Source organism: Agelaius phoeniceus, chromosome 38 (genome assembly GCF_051311805.1).
Source record: "Agelaius phoeniceus isolate bAgePho1 chromosome 38, bAgePho1.hap1, whole genome shotgun sequence".
Classification (NCBI taxonomy): Eukaryota; Metazoa; Chordata; class Aves; order Passeriformes; family Icteridae; genus Agelaius; species Agelaius phoeniceus.
Genome location: NC_135304.1, coordinates 1,142,655 through 1,159,219, shown reverse-complemented (window position 1 = coordinate 1,159,219; position 16,565 = coordinate 1,142,655). Strand labels below are relative to the sequence as shown.

Here is a 16,565-nt window from a genome sequence, read left to right as displayed (position 1 = left end):
CTCATCGGTGGGAGGGAGCAGCGAGGAGATGCCGAGCGCTGATTGGTGTGGGTCTTAACCCCGCCCGCATCGCCCTCCTATTGGCTGCAGCAAGCGACCTAATTTCCAATTGGCTCAGGCACGGCAGGGGCGGAGCCGAGGCACCGCCCCTCTTATAACCCCACCCGCCACGTCAATCTTCCTTAAACCCCGCCCCTTCCCCGCCCTCCCACGTGGTCTGACCCCCCCCAAAACCACCAGGAACCCCCCAAAAACCCCTCAGGACCCTCCCCAAAATCCTCCAGGACCTCCTCAAACCCTCCAGGAACCCCCAAAAACCCACCAGAATCCCCCCCAAACCTCTCGGTACCTTCCAAAACCACCCAGGACCCCCCTAAAACCCATTAGGACTCCCCCAAAACTCCCCCAGGACCCCCTCAAAACCCACCAGGTTCCCCAAAACCCACCTGTACTCCCCAAAGCCCCCCAGAACTCCCCAAAACTCTCCACAATCCCCCAAAACCAGCCAGCACTGGTCCCCCAAAACCCTTCAGGACACCCCCAAAATCCCCAGGACCCCCCCCAAAACCCCCCCAGGACCCCCCAAAAACCAGACCTGAGCTCCATTTCCAGCTCTTTTATTAAAATCCATCCCCGCCCCCCCAGGAACGAGGAACATTCCCACGGCACAACCCCAAAAACAAGAGAGGTACCCCCGAAAATGAGGCCGAGAGACCCCCAAAAACGAGGGGGGGGACCCCCAAAACCGAGGCTGAGAACCTGGAGGGGCTCCAGCTGCTCTCCCTGAGCTTTTGGGGGGTCCCCAAATTCCCCTCCAGGACCCTCTCAGTGCTGACCCCTCCCTTGGGGCAGGGGTCTCTTGGTCTGGGGGGGGTCTGAGGTTGGGGGGGGATTCCCTCAGCCCAGGGGGGGTTTTGGGGGTGTCCCTCAGTCCATGGGGGGGTCTCTGAGGATCTCCCTCCCCTCAATTGTGTCAGGGCCTGTCCTGGGGAGGGTCCCTCACCCCCAGGGGTCTCTCTCAGTCCATGGGGGGGTCCCGGGGGTCTCTCCACCCCCCACCCCCCCAATGTCCCTCGTGTCAGGGCCAGTCCTGGGGGCGTCTCACAGCCCTGGGGGGGTCTCTCAGCCCCAGGGGGGGGTCTCTGGGGGTCTCTCTCCCCCCCCCCCTCAATGGGCCTTGTGTCGGGGCCGGTCGTGGCCGCGCTGGGCCCGGGCCAGCTCCCGGCCGGCGTCCAGCAGGAGCAGGATGGGCACGAGCACCCAGAGCCCGTTGAGCCCCACGAAGTAACCCCAGAAATAAAAGGGGTGGGGGTCGCTGTGAGCCCAGCCCGCCCGCGCCTCCGTGGCAAAGTACAGGATGTCACCGTACAGCTGGCCTGGGGACACAGGGGACAGAGAGGGACACAGTTAGGGACAGCCTGGGGACAGGGACAGCTGTGGCAAAGTACAGGATGTCACTGTACAGCTGGCCTGGGGACAGGGACAGGGACAGGGACACAGTTAGGGGACATGGGGACAGACTGCGGACAGGGAGAGGTCAGGGACACAGTTAGGGACAGCCTGGGGACAGGGAGAGGTCAGGGACATGGACAGCAGAGGTCACCATACAGCTGGCCTGGGCACACAGATAGGGACAGGGTTAGGGACAGCCTGGGGACACAGACAGGGACACAATTAGGGGACATGGGGACAGCCTGGGGACAGGGACAGCACATCACTGTACAGCTGGCCTGGGGACACAGGGGACAAGGACAGGGGTTAGGGACAGGGGACAGGGTCAGGGGACAGGGGACATGGGAACAGCCTGGGCAAAGTACAGGATGTCACTGTACAGCTGGCCTGGGGACAGGTCAGGGACAGTGACAGGGACAGGCTAGGGACAGGTCAGGGGACAGGGATGGGTCAGGGGATAGGGATGGGTCAATGGGGCACAGGGACAGCCTGGGGCAGAGGGGACGGTGACACCGGTGACACAGGTGACACTGGGGAGGTGACACAGGGACACTGGGGACACAGGGATGGTGACACAGGTGACATAGGTGCCACGTACCCAGGGACACCACGAGCTGCAGGATGTAACGGGCCGGGTGCTGCCGCAGGAGGGCGAGGAAGGTGAGGAAGCTCAGGGGACCCCAGGCCCAGGCTGTCACCGTCTCCATGGCAACCGTGAAGTCATCGCTCCTGCGGGAGGGGGAGGGGTCAGCTGGGGACATTGGGGACACGGCCACCCCCTCTCCACTGTCCCCAGTGTCCCCAACTCACGTCATGTAGCGGCTGTCGGCCTTGGCGTATTCCTTCCCTGCAATTTGGGGAGGGGGCTTCGGGTGAGGTGGGGGGGAGGGGAGTCAGGAGACCCCCCAGCACTCGGCTGTGCCCCTGCCCACCTGCTCAGGGACCCCCATGTACCCCAGGGACCCGTCCCCACATATCCAGGGACCCCACAAATGCCCCAGGGACCCCTCCCCACATATCCAGGGACCCACCAGATGCCCCAGGGACCCCTCCCCACGTACTCAAGGACCCCATAAATGCCCTTGGGACCCATCCCCACATATCCAGGCAACCTCCATTCCCCCCCGATGCCCCTGAGACCCCTCCCCACATGCTCAGTGCCCCTCCAGTGCCCCCTGCTGCCCTCGGGACCCCTCCCCACATCCCGAGAGACCCCACAGATGCCCTCGGGACCCCTCCCCATGTACCCAGTGCCCCTCCAGTTCCCCCTGCTGCCCTCGGGGCCCCTCCCCAAAGCCCCCCGCCCAGCCCAGCGCCCCCGCGGGTGCTCACAGACGTCGGCCAGCAGCCCGGTGTCGGCGGGCAGCTCCCGGTGCCGGAGGCTGAAATACCCTTCCAGGACCCCGTGGATGCCGGCACAGACCAGGAACCAGCCCAGGACCAGCCGGCGGGCGGGGCTTCGCTTGGCCACGCCTTTCGCCCCGCCCTTGGCCCCGCCCCCGGTCCCGCCCAGGGCCCAGCCCAGCGCAAACAGCGCCGCCGCCGCCGCCGCCACTGCGCCTGCGCACTGCCAGCCGGGCCGCGCGCCCGCCACGTAACCCGGCAACGCCAGCCCGCGCGGCCAATAGGGATGCGCGCTCGTCTCCATGGCAACAGCGCCCCTGTGGGGGAGAGCGTGAGGGGAGGGCGGCGGTGAGCGCGGTCCGGCAAGGCCCGACCGGAGAACGGCGGCCGCGGCACCGCCTCGCCGCGCACCCCGCGCTTCTCCGGGGCTCCCCCGCGCTCCCCGGCCCCGCGCCGGGCGGCACCGGCGCTCCCCCGGTACGCGGATCGCGGTGAGCCCCAGCCCCGGCGCGCTCCCGGCCCCGCTCACCTCAGCCGCTCACGCGCCGATCCCGCTCCCGCTCCCGCCGCCGCCGCGCGCCGCACCTCGTCCCGCCTACACGCCGCCCCCGCGACCAATAGGAGCGCGGCGGCTCAAGGTCGACCAATAGGAACGCGGCCCGCCCGCTTCTGCCGGGCGCTGATTGGCTAAGCCCGCCGCTGGGGAGATGTGGGGCCAGGGGGCGCGGTTTTGAGTGGGGGGGCGTGGTCTCGCGTTGGGGCGTGGCCTCGTAATGAGATTTTAATGTTTGCCCAAAGGGGCGTGGCCACACAGCAGTGGGCGTGGCTTAACCTTCTAAGTGGGGGGTCTGTGGGGACCCCCCCATAAAGTGTCCCCATGGACCCCCCCCCCCCCCAAAATTATACGGGAGCCACAAAGATCCCCCCAAATTATTTAGGACCTCCCCCAAATTTCTGTAGGGACCCCCAAGACCCCACCCCAAATTATTTAGGGGTCCCATAAACCCTCCCCCAAAATTCTATAGCGTCCCCTAAGATCCCCCCAAAATACTTAGGGCTCCCAAAAATCTCCCCCAAAATTCTACAGGTACCCCAAGGACGCCCCCCAAATTATTTAGGAACCCCAAGGACCCCCCCAAAATTATTTAGGGACGCCCAAGATCCCCCCCCAAATTACACAGGAACCATACAAAGCCCCCCCCCCAAATTTTTCAGCTTTTGTGGCCCCAAAATCACCGAAATGCCCCCCCAAAAAAAGGAGGCGGAGCCAGCGCTGGCAGCAGGTCCTGTATTGCCCCCCCCAGGGGCCCCCCCAAACCCCCCCCCCCACCCCCAGGGACCCCCCCCCCAAAAGGAGCCGCTCGCCAGGAGCAGCGGGGGGGAGGGGCGGGATTTTGGGGACCCCCTCCCCACCCCCACCCTGGATGTTGGGACCCCTCCCCCACCCCCAAAACGAAGCTGGGGACCCCCCCCCCTTGGGCAGGGTTTTTTTTTTTGGGGGGTGGGGGGGGTCACACGAGGGTCCCGGGGGGCTGCGGGTCTGGGGGAGGGGGAGGGGGGGTGGTCCCGGGGGGGTCCCTTGGGGTGGGGGGGGGGGGGGGGAAAGGGAGAAATTGGGGAAAAAAAAGAGAAAAAAAGAGAAAAAAAAAAAAAAAAGGAGAAAAAGAAACGGAAAAAGGAGAGAAAAGAGAAGAGAAAGCAGAGTTAGGCCCCCCCAAAATGACCCCCCCCACCCCAAATTCTGCCCAGCCCCTCCCCCAGCCCATTTTTGGGGACCCCTCCCCCCAATAAAAAACGAACCCAGAATGGAGAAAAGAGGGGAAAGAGGGGGGAGGGGAGAGAGAGCCTAAAAAGGGGAGGAGACCCCAAAATTGGGGGGGGGGGGGGATTGGGACAGGAGAGACCCCAAAATTTGGGCTGGGGGGGGGACAGACCCCAAAAAAGGGGGGAGCCCCAAAAGGGGGGGAGGGGAGAGATCCCGAAAATGGGAGGGGAATCCCCAAAATTGGGGGGGAATTGGGGCAGGGGAGACCTCAAAGTTTGGGGTTTAGTGGGGATTGGGGGGGGGAGACCCCAAATTTTTGGGTTTCGAGGGGAGGGGAACACCTGGACCTGGAGGGGGGGGGGGTCCCCAAAATGGGGTGGGGGGGCACATTCAGACATTGGTGGAGAGACCCCCAAAATGGTGGGGGGGGGGGGGGATGGACATCTGGATCTGGGCGGGGGGGTCCCCAAAAATGATGGGGGGGTCCCCAAATAAGAAGAGGGAACATTTGGACATCGGGGGTTCCCAAAATTGGGAGGGCACATTCAGATATTGGGGGGGTCCCCAATTCATGGGAGGAGGTCCCCAAATGGGAAGGGAGGGGAACACCTGGACCCAGGGGGGTTCCCAAAATTGGGGGGGCACATTCAGACATTGGGGGGATTCCCAAATTGGGGGGGGGGAACATTCAGATATTGGAGGGTCCCCAAATGGGAGGGGAACACCTGGACCCAGGGGGGATCCCCAAATGGGGGCGGGCACATTCAGACATCGAGGGATCCCCAAAATTGGGGGGGCACATTCAGATATTGGGGGATCCCCAATGGGCAGAGGGAAGACCTGGACCTGGGCAGGGGGGGTCCCCAAAAATAGTGGGGGGGAGGGTCCCAATATGGGGAGAGGGAACATTCAGACATTGGGGAATCCCCAAAATTGGGGGGTCCCCAATTCATGGGAGGAGGGCCCCAAATGGGAAGGGAGGGGAACACCTGAACCCAGGGGGGTTCCCAAAATTGGGGGGCACATTCAGATATTGGGGGGTCCCCAAATGGGAGGGGAACACCTGGACCCAGGGGGATCCCCAAATGGGGGCGGGAACATTCAGACATCGGGGGGTCCCAATATGGGGAGAGGGAACATTCAGACATCGGGGGATCCCCAAAATTGGGGGGGCACATTCAGATATTGCCCAATGGGCAGACGGAAGACCTGGGCCTGGGCAGGGGGGGGGTCCCCAAAAATGATGGGGAGGGTCCCAATATGGGGAGAGGGAACATTCAGACATCGAGGGATCCCCAAATTGGGGGGGGAAACATTCAGACATCGAGGGATCCCCAAATTGGGGGGGCACATTCAGATATTGGGGGGTCCCAAATGGGAGGGGACACCTGGACCCAGGGGGATCCCCAAATTGGGGGCGGGCACATTCAGACATCGGGGGATCCCCAAAATGGCGGCAGGGCGGAGGGAGCACATTCACCCACGGGGTTTACCACCCAACACGGCGGGGCGGGGGGGGGGTCCAATACATTATTGGGGGGGGGTCCAATACATTACTGGGGGGGGTCCAACACATTATTGGGGGGGGTCCCCCACCCCTCCCCCCCCCCCCCTCCCCCCCCCCTCACCATGGCGGGCCGCCCCTCCCCCCCCCGTACCTGGCCGCCAGGGCCCGGCGTAGCTGAGCGAGTGCGGCAGCGCGGCTGGGGGGGGGGCGGCGGCGGCGGCGGCCGGGGGGGGGTCCCGGCGGCGCGGGGGGGCCCAGCTCGGTGGTGCTGGGGGCGGGGGGGGGGCGGCAGGGCCAGGGTTTCGGGGGGGGGGTCCCGGTGTGGCGCAGGTACCAATCCCGCAGCCCCTCCAGCGCCAGCCACTTCTGACTGCGCCGCTGCTCCAATGAGGAGGGGGCGGCGGCGGCGGCGCTGGGGGGGGGCGGGCCCGCCGAGACCCCCGCCCCTCCTCCTCCTCCTCCTCCTCCGCCACCGCGCAGCCCCGGGGGGGTCTCGGAGCCGCCGCCCCCCCCCCAATCGATCAAAGCCTCGGAGCTGTTGCTGCGGCGGGTGCGGGGGGCGCCGAGAGGGGGGGGGTGGGCGTGGGGGTGGGGGTGGGAGGATGGGGGGGGATGGAAGAGTGGGGACCCCCTCCCCCCCCCAATTGGGAATCTTGGCTGCCGGACCAGGGCCGGGGGGGCAAACCCCGGGGGCTTCGGGGCTGGAGAGGGAGAAAAATAAAGAAAATTTTAATTAATATAATTAATTAATTATATATAAAAAAAAAATTCAAAAATTTCCCACTAAAAAAAAAGTTTTTAAAAAGTTTTTCGCCCCACCCGAAAAAATCCATTTCCCCCCCACTCAAAAAAAAAAAAAAAACCAACAATTTTTCCCTAAACTCCCCAATTTTCCCTCAAAATCCCCTTATTTCTCAAAAACCCTACTTCTTTTCCCCAAAACACTTCCAATTTTCCCCAAAATCCCTGATTTTCCCCTCAAAATCCCCAATTTTTCCCCCCCCAAAATCCCCTATTTCCCCCCCAAAATCCCCCTTTTTTCCCCAAAATCCCCGATTTTTCCCCCAAAATCCCCAATTTTTCCCCAAAAATCCCCGATTTTTCCCCCCAAAAATCCCCTTTTTTCCCCCCCAAAATCCCCAATTTTCCCCCCAAAATCCCCTATTTTTTCCCCCCAAAAAATCCCCCTTTTTTCCCCCCAAAATCACAGATTTTTCCCCAAAAAAATCCCCCCTTTTTCCCCCCAAAATCCCCGATTATTTTCCCCCAAAAATCCGGGATTTTTTCCCCCAAAAAATCTCCTTTTTATTCCCCAAAATCCCCGATTTTTTTCCCAAAAAATCCCTCTTTTTTTCCCCAAAATCCCCGATTATTTTCCCCCCAAAATGCCCTATTTCCCCCCCCAAAAATCCCCTTTTTTTCCCCCAAAAAAATCCTTTTTTTTCCCCCAAAATCCCCGATATTTTTCCCTCAAAATCCCCGATTTCCGCCCCCCCAAAATCCCCTATTTTTCCCCCCAAAATCCCCGTTTTTCCCAGAATCCCCATTTTCCCCAAAATCCCTGATTTTTTTCCCTCAAAATCCCCGATTTTTTTCCCTCAAAATCCCCGATTTTCTCCCCAAAATCCCCGATTCTTTCCCCCCCAAAATCCCCCTATTCCCCCCCCAAAATCCCCCATTTTTCCCCCCAAAAATCCCCTATTTTCCCCCCCAAAATCCCCTTTTTTTTTCCCAGAATCCCCTTTTTTTTTCCCAAAATCCCCGTTTTTTCCCCCATTTTCCCGTTCCTCACCGTTCCCGCGGGGTCCCGCGGGGGCTCCGGCCCAGCACGGGCGTGGCGGGGACGCTGCGGCCCTCGAGGCTGGAGGCGCTGCGGGGCAGGGTCCGCGCCGGGCTGAGGAAAAACGGGGCAAAAAACCGGGATTTTGGGAAAATCGGCGAGTTTGGGGGGAAAAATGGGGATTTGGGGGAAAAAAATCAGGATTTTGGGGAAAAAACCCCGGGATTTTGGGGGAAAAAAACGGGATTTTTGGGGGGGAATCCGGGAGTTTGGGGCAGGAAAACGGGGATTTGGGGAAAAAAAAACCGGGATTTTGGGCGGAAAAAAATCGGATTTTGAGGGGAAAATGGGGAATTTTTTTGGGGGAAAAGAGATTTTAGGAGGAAATTGGGGAGTTTGGGGGGAAATGGGGATTTAGGGAAAAAATCAGGATTTTGGGGAAAAAAACCCGGGATTTTTGGGGGGGAATCAGGGAGTTTGAGGGGGGAAAATCGAGGATTTCGGGAAAAAAAAAACCGGGATTTTGGGTGGAAAAATCGGGGTTTTGAGGGAAAAATGGGGAATTTTTTTGGGGGGAAAGAGATTTTAGGGGGAAATTGAGGAGTTTGGGGGGAAAAATGGGGATTTGGGGGGGAAAATTCGGGATTTTGGGGAAAAAAACCCGGGATTTTTAGGGGGGAAATCAGGGAGTTTGGCGGGGGGGAAACAGGGATTTGGGGAAAAAAACCTGGGATTTTGAGGGGAAAATGGGGAATTTTTTGGGGGAAAAAAGAGATTTTTGGGGAAAAATTGGGGAGTTCGAGGGGAAAATGGATTTTTTTTTGGGGAAAGGGGGATTTTGGGGGAAAAAACGGGGGTTTTTTTGGAAAAGAAAGGGGGTTTGGGGAAAAAATTAGGGGGTTTGGGGATTTTCAGAAAAATCAGGGATTTGGGGGAAAAAACCCAGGATTTTGAGGGGAAAAACCATGATTTTGGGAAAATTGGGGAGTTTGAAGGGAAAAATGGGGATTTGGGGAAAAAATCAGGATTTTGGAGAAAAAACCTGGGATTTTTGGGGGAAGAAATCAAGGAGTTTGGGGGGGAAAAAACGGGGATTTGGGGATAAAAAACCCCCAGGGTTTTGGGTGGAAAAATCGGGGTTTTGAGGGGAAAATGGGGAATTTTTTTTGGGGAAAAGAGATTTTTGGGGGAAACTGGGGATTTTGGGGGGAAAAATGGGGATTTGGGGAAAAAAATCAGGATTTTGGGGAAAGAAACCCTGGGATTTTTGGGGGGGGAATCAGGGAGTTCGAGGGGGGAAAATCGAGGATTTCGGGAAAAAAAAACCCGGGATTTTGGGTGGAAAAATCGGGGTTTTGAGGGAAAAATGGGGAATTTTTTTTGGGGGAAAGAGATTTTTGGGGGAAATTGGGGAGTTGGGGGGGGAAAAATCGGGATTTTGGGAGAAAAAAACCCGGGATTTTTGGGGGGGGAATCAGGGAGTTCGAGGGGGGAAAAATCGAGGATTTCGGAAAAAAAAACCCCGGGATTTTGGGTGGAAAAATCGGGGTTTTGAGGGAAAAATGGGGAATTTTTTGGGGGGGAAAGAGATTTTAGGGGGAAATTGGGGAGTTTGGGGGGAAAAAATCAGGATTTTGGGGAAAAAAAACCCCGGAATTTTGGGGAAAAAAACCCGGGATTTTTGGGGGGGAATCAGGGAGTTCGAGGGGGGAAAAATCGAGGATTTCGGGAAAAAAAAAAAAACGGGATTTTGAGGGGAAAAATCGGGGTTTTGACGGGAAAATGGGGAATTTTTTTGGGGGAAAAGAGATTTTAGGAGGAAATTGGGGAGTTTGGGGGGAAAAATCGGGATTTTGGGGAAAAAAAACCCCGGGATTTTTGGGGGGGAATCAGGGAGTTCGATGGGGGAAAAATCGAGGATTTCGGGAAAAAAAAAACCCGGGATTTTGGGTGGAAAAATCGGGGTTTTGAAGGGAAAATGGGGAATTTTTTTGGGGGGAAAGAGATTTTAGGGGGAAATTGGGGAGTTTGGGGGGAAAATGGGGATTTGGGGGGAGAAAATTCGGGATTTTGGGAAAAAAAACCAGGATTTTTGGCGGGGAATCGGGGAGTTTGGAGGGGGAGGAAACAGGGATTTGGGGAAAAAAACCCTGGGATTTTGAGGGAAAATAGGGAATTTTTTTGGGGGAAAAAAGAGATTTTTGGGGGAAAAATCAGGGAGTTCGAGGGAAAAATGGATTTTTTTTTTTTGGGGAAAGGGGGATTTTGGGGGAAAAAACGGGGTTTTTTTTGGAAAAGAAAGGGGGTTTGGGGAAAAAAATTAGGGGGTTTGGGGATTTTCAGAAAAATCAGGATTTGGGGAAAAGACCCAGGATTTTGGGGGGGAAAAACCACGATTTTGGGAAAATTGGGGAGTTTGAAGGGAAAAATAGGGATTTGGGGAAAAAATCAGGATTTTGGGGAAAAAACCTGGGATTTTTGGGGAAGAAATCAAGGAGTTTGGAGGGGAAAAACGGGGATTTGGGGATAAAAAAACCCCAGGGTTTTGGGTGGAAAAATCGGGATTTTGAGGGGAAAATGGGGAATTTTTTTGGGGGAAAAAAGAGATTTTTGGGGAAAAATGGGGATTGTGGGAAAAAAATCAGGATTTTGGGGAAAAAACCCTGAGATTTTTGGGGAAGAAATAAGGGAGTTTGGGGGGGGAAAAATGCCGATTTTGGGTGGAAAACGGGATTTTTTGGGGGGGGTTCAAAGGAGATTTTTTTGTGTGTGTGAAAAAGGGGATTTTGGGGGGGTTAAGAGAGGGGTTTTTGGGGTAAAAATGGCGTTTTTTGGGTACACACCTGGCGGGCGTGGCCAGCGAGCTGCGGCGCCCGGGGGGGCCCTCGGGGCTCCAGGGGGGGGAGGGCCGGCGCTCGGGGCTGCCCGAGCCCCCCCGGGGGGGGGGAGGGGCGGCCGGGCCCAACCGGGGGGGGCTTGGGGGGGGGCGGGGGCACCTGTGGAGACACCGGGGGAGGGGGGGGGGGGGTGAGGATTTGGGGAGGGGGGGGGCGGGTCCAGGTGATCCCCCCCAGGTGTCCAGGTAGCCCCCAAAGGTCACCCAGGTGGCCCCACCAGGTGTCCAAGTACCCCCCCCCAGGGTCACACAGGTGCCCAGGTGACCCCCCAGGTATCCAGGTAGCCCCCCCAAATGCCCAGGTGACCCCCCCAAATACTCAGGTGACCCCCCCAGGTGTCCAGGTAGCCCCCCCAAATACTCAGGTGACCCCCTCAGGTACTCAGGTGACCCCCCCAGCTGTCCAGGTAGCCCCCCCCAAGTGCTCAGGTGACCTCCCCCAGGTGCTCAGGTGCCCCCCCAAATACTCAGGTGACCCCCCCCTGGTGTCCAGGTGACCCCCCCCAGGGTCACACAGGTGCTCAGGTACCCCTCAGGTGCTCAGGTGGCCTCCCCCAGGTGCTCAGGTGCCCCCCCAAATACTCAGGTGACCCCCCCAGGGTCACACAGGTGCCCAGGTGCCCCCCCAGGTGTCCCCGCAGCCTCCCAAGGGCTCATGTGGCTCCCCCCAGGTGTCCAGGTGACCCCCCCAGAGTCACAAAGGTGCCCAGGTGACCCCCCCAAATACTCAGGTGACCCCCCCAGGTATCCAGGTAGCCCCCCCCAGGTGCCCAGGTGACCCCCCCAGGTACCCCCCATTTCCCCCTCACCATTCTCCAGCGCAGGGAGGTCACCCAGGGACCCGTTCTCATCTGGGGGGGGGGATGTGTCAGAGCTGAGGAGACCCCCCCCAAACCCCAAACCTGCCCCTCCAGACCCCCCAAAAAACCCCCCCCCCACCCCCCCCCCCCCCCCCCCCCCCCCCCAGACCCCCCAAAAAAACCCCAGACCCCTCAAAAAATCCCGACCCCCCTCAGACCTCCCAAAATCCCCAGTGCCCCAAAACCCCCAAGAGCCCCCAGACCCCTTTTCCCTTCAGTGCCCCAAAAACCCCCAGACCCTTTTTTTCCCCCCAGGCCTCCAAGAATCCCCAAATCCCCCAGACCCCTTTTCCTCCCAGCCCCCCAAACCCCCCCAATCCCCCCTTCTGTCCCCCCAATTCCCCTTTGGCCCCTGATCCCCTGACCCCCTAATTCCTCAAAACCTCCCCAGTCCCCCAATTCCACTCCCCCCAACCCCTCCACACCCCAATTCCCCCCCAATTCCCCCTCTAAGACCCCCAATTCCTTCTTCTCCCCGCCCTCCTGTACCCCAAATCCCCCCCAGCCCCCCAATTCCCCCAGCCCCCCAATCCCTCCCTGACCCCCCAAATCCTCCCCAAATCCCCCTGTACCCCAATTCCCCAATCCCCCCCCAGTCCCTTTTCCCCCTGACCGTGCCCGGGGGTGCCGAGCTGGGCCCGCAGCTGCCGCAGCCTCTGCGCAGCCTCGGCCTGGAGGCGCTGCCGGCGCCGCCGCTGCTCGGGAGGGAGCCCCGGCACGGCCGCCAGGCGCCGCGCGGCCTCCAGCACCTGCGCCTGCACCTGCACCTGGGCCTGCGCCTCACGCCGTGCCCGGGACACCTGAGGGGGAAAATGGGGAGAAATGAGGTGAAAATGGGGAAAAATGGGGAGAAATGCGGCGAAAATGGAGGAACAGGAAAGGGCCGTGAGGCCTTCAGGGCATAACGGCCTAGGCCTGGGCCTGCACCTGGGCCTGTGCCTCACGGCGCACTCCGCACTCCGGCACTCGGGACACCTGAGGGGAAAATGGGGAGAAATGAGGGGAAAACGAGGTGAAAATGGGGAAAAATGAGGAGAAATGAGATGAAAATGGAGGAACAGTAAAGGGCTGTGTGGCCTTCAGGGCCTAGCGGCCTAAGCTGGGGCCTGGGCCTGCGCCTCCCGCCATGACGGGACACCTGAGGGGAAATGGGGGAAAATGGGGAGAAATGAGGGGAAAACGGGGGAAAATGGGCATAAATGCGGCGAAAATGGAGGAACAGGAAAGGGCCGTATGGCCTTCAGGGCATAGCGGCCTAGGCCTGGGCCTGCACCTGGGCCTGTGCCTCATGACGTGCCCGGGACACCTGAGGGGGAAAATGGGGAGAAATGAGGTGAAAATGGGGAAAAATGGGGAGAAATGAGGTGAAAATGGAGGAACAGGAAAGGGCCGTGCGGCCTTCAGGGCATAGCGCCTAGGCCTGGGCCTGCACCTGGGCCTGTGCCTCACGGCGCACTCCGGCACTCGGGACACCTGAGGGGAAAATGGGGAGAAATGAGGGGAAAACGAGGTGAAAATGGGGAAAAATGGGGAGAAATGAGGTGAAAATGGAGGAACAGTAAAGGGCTGTGTGGCCTTCAGGGCCTAGCGGCCTAAGCTGGGGCCTGGGCCTGCGCTCCCGCCATGACGGGACACCTGAGGGGAAATGGGGGAAAATGGGGAGAAATGAGGGGAAAACGGGGGAAAATGGGCATAAATGCGGCGAAAATGGAGGAACAGGAAAGGGCCGTATGGCCTTCAGGGCATAGCGGCCTAGGCCTGGGCCTGCACCTGGGCCTGTGCCTCATGACGTGCCCGGGACACCTGAGGGGGAAAATGGGGAGAAATGAGGTGAAAATGGGGAAAAATGGGGAGAAATGCAGCGAAAATGGAGGAACAGGAAAGGGCCCTGCGGCTTTCAGGGCATAGCGGCCTAGGCCTGGGCCTGCACCTGGGCCTGTGCCTCATGACGTGCCCAGGAGCCCTGAGGAGAAATGGGGGAAAAATGGGGAGAAATGAAGGGAAAATGAGGTGAAAATGGGGAAAAATGGGGAGAAATGAGGGGAAAATGAGGTGAAAATGGGGAAAAATGGGGAGAAATGAGGTGAAAATGGAGGAACAGGAAAGGGCCGTGAGGCCTTCAGGGCATAGCGGCCTAGGCCTGGGCCTGGGCCTGCCACCAGCGCCTCCCGCCGTGCAGCGCACGGGACATCTGAGGAGAAAAAGGGGGGAAATGTGGGGAAAATGGGGACAAATGGGGGAAAAATGGGGGGAAATGAGGTGAAAATGGAGGAACAGGAAAGGGCTGTGCGGCATTCAGGGCATAGCGGCCTAGGCCTGGGCCTGCACCTGGGCCTGTGCCTCATGACGTGCCCGGACACCTGAGGGGAAATGGGGGAAAATGGGGGAGAAATGAGGGGAAAACGAGGTGAAAATGGGGAAAAATGGGGAGAAATGTGGCGAAAATGGAGGAACAGGAAAGGGCCGTGTGGCCTTCAGGCCTAGCGGCCTAGGCTGGGGCCTGGGCCTGGGCCTGCACCAGCGCCTCCTGCCGCGCATGCGACACCTGAGGGGAAAATGTGGGGAAAATGGGGACAAATGGGGAAAATGGGGAGAAATGTGTGGAAAATGAGGACAAATGGGGGAAAAATGAGGGGAAATGTGTGGAAAATGGAGGAACAGGAATGGCCCAGCAGCATTCAGGGCCTAGCGGCCTAGGCCTGGGCCTGCACCTGGGCCTGCACCTCCTGCCGCACATGCAACACCTGAGGGGGAAATCTGGGGAAAATGGGGACAAATGGGGGAAAAATAGGGGGAAAATGGGGGGAAATGTGTGGAAAATGGAGAAACAGGAATGGGCCTGGTGGCATTCAGGGCCTAGCGGCCTAGGCTGGGGCCCATACCTGGGCCTGGGCCTGCGCCTCCGGCCGCGTGTGGGACACCTGGGCAGGGAAATGGGAGAAAATGGGGGAAATGAGAGGAAAATGGGTCAAAAATGGGGAGAAATGTGCAGGAAAATGGGGAAAAATGGAGGAATAGGAAAGAGCTGGGCAGCCTCTGGAGCCTGGGCCTGTGCCTCCTGCCATGCTTGGCACATCTGAGGGGAGAAATGTGGGAAAAATGGTAATAAACGTGGGGAAAATGGGAATAAATGTGGGGAAAATGGGAATAAATGTGGGGAAAATGGGAATAAATGTGGAGAAATGTGGGAAAAATGGGGAAATGGGAGAGGACCAGGCGACCTTCAGGGCCTGGGCCTGCACTGGGGCCTGCACCTCCAGCCATGCCCGGCATACCTGGGCAGGGAAAACAGGGAGAAATGTGGGGAAAATGAGGAAAAATGAGAAAAAATGAGGGCAAAATGAGGAAAACCAGGGAAATGGGGAAGGGCCGGGTGCTCTCCAGCAGCTTCTTCTGTACCTGGGAGAAACGGAATGTGGGAAAATGGGAATGGTGGGAAAAATACAAAAAATGGGAATTTGGGAATGGGGGAAGGGGGAAATAAGGACAGGGTGGGGACACCACGGGGACATTGTGGAGACAGCAAGGAGACAACACAGGGACACCAGGGGGCCCAGGGACACCAGAGGGACACCAAGGGGACACCACGGGGGGACATTATGGGAACACCATTGGGACCAGGGGACACCAAGGGGACACCAAGGGGACACCACAGGGTATGGGGACACCGTGGGGCCCAGGGGACACCAGGGGGGGACACCGTGGGGACACCGTGGGGACATGGGGACATACCAGAACGTGTGGGGACCCGCAGGACGTGGGGGTGCCCCTGTGACACACGGGGGGACGGGAGCCACCGTCGGGGTACAGGGGCCACTGCGGGGACACCGTGGGGACATCACGGGAGTGGGGGACACCATGGTGGGGACAGGGGACACCATGGGGGCCACTCGGAGCATGGGACACCCAGGGGACAGCAGGGACCACCCTGGGGACACCACTGGGACATCATGGGGACACCCAGGAAGTGGTGGCCACCATGGGGGATCCATGGGGCCACCATGGGGACATCCAGGGACCAACCTGGGGCCACCATGGGGACACACAGGGGACACCCAGGAAGTGGTGGCCACCACGGGGGATCCATGGGGCCACCATGGGGACACACAGGGGCCACCAAAGACCACCATGGGGACACCACAGGGACATCATGGGGACACCCAGGAAGTGGTGGCCACCATGGGGGATCCAGGGGCCACCAGGGACCAACCTGGGACCACCATGGGGGCACACAGGGGCCACCAAAGACCACCATGGGGACACCACAGGGACATCATGGGGACACCTGGGATATGGGGGCCACCATGAGGGGTCCAGGGGCCACCATGGGGACACACGGGAGCGGGGACACCATGGGGAGGGACACCATGAGGGCACACAGGGGCCACCAATGACCATCACGGGGACACCACAGGGACATCATGGGGACACCCAGGGGGAATTTCAAATGGTGACACTTCCCCCCCCTCCCCCCAAAAGGGACATTTCAGCCTCCCCCAAACCCCCCCCAAACCCCAATGTCCCCAAATGTCCCCAAATGTCCCCAGACCCACCTCGGGGGGGGGTCCCCGCGGGGGGGCCCCGGAGCGGCGCCGGGGGGGGGCTGGGGTCTCTCTCCGGGTTCCAGGGGGTACTCGGGGGCAACTGCCCCGTCAGCTCCTGGGGGGGGAGGAGGCGTTGAAGGGTTTGGGGGGGCTGGGGGTATTTGGGGAGGGGTCCTGGGGGGGTTTTGGGTTTCCTGGAGGGGTTTGGGGGGGTCCTGGGGGCATTTGGGGAGGGTCCTGGGGGTACTTGGGGAGGGGACCTGAGGGGTTTTAGGGGGTCCTGGGGGACTTTAGGGGGTCCTGAGGGGTTTGGGGAGTCCTGGGGGAGTTTAGGGGGTCCTGGGGGAGTTTAGGGGGTCCTGAGGGGGTTTGGGGGGGTCCTGGGGGAGTTTAGGGGGTCCTGAGGGGGTTTGGGGA

At 59.6% G+C, this 16,565-nt stretch overlaps 2 protein-coding genes across 2 annotated transcripts in view; both read right to left on the bottom strand.

Annotated features, from left to right (window-relative positions):
- Window positions 1–601: 601 nt before the first annotated feature.
- Window positions 602–3,616, bottom strand: EBP (EBP cholestenol delta-isomerase). Its single transcript, XM_054654259.2, has 5 exons — window positions 3,326–3,616; window positions 2,785–3,113; window positions 2,263–2,299; window positions 2,051–2,181; window positions 602–1,376 (listed from the first exon to the last, which is right to left on the bottom strand). The coding sequence occupies exons 2-5, from the start codon at window positions 3,098–3,100 to the stop codon at window positions 1,168–1,170; spliced, it is 693 nt and encodes a 230-aa protein (XP_054510234.2). The 5' UTR covers window positions 3,101–3,113; window positions 3,326–3,616; the 3' UTR covers window positions 602–1,167.
- A 2,851-nt stretch (window positions 3,617–6,467) lies between these two features.
- Window positions 6,468–16,565, bottom strand: part of LOC129134587 (uncharacterized) — a 14,016-nt gene continuing 3,918 nt past the window's right edge. Inside the window, exons 2-8 of the mRNA XM_077172436.1 lie at window positions 16,158–16,263; window positions 15,337–15,493; window positions 12,218–12,404; window positions 11,551–11,595; window positions 10,692–10,840; window positions 7,861–7,962; window positions 6,468–6,769 (exon numbers count right to left, since the gene is read on the bottom strand). Coding sequence (XP_077028551.1) covers window positions 6,590–6,769; window positions 7,861–7,962; window positions 10,692–10,840; window positions 11,551–11,595; window positions 12,218–12,404; window positions 15,337–15,493; window positions 16,158–16,263 — 926 coding nt within the window. The 3' untranslated portion in view covers window positions 6,468–6,589. The remainder of the gene's footprint in view (window positions 6,770–7,860; window positions 7,963–10,691; window positions 10,841–11,550; window positions 11,596–12,217; window positions 12,405–15,336; window positions 15,494–16,157; window positions 16,264–16,565) is intronic.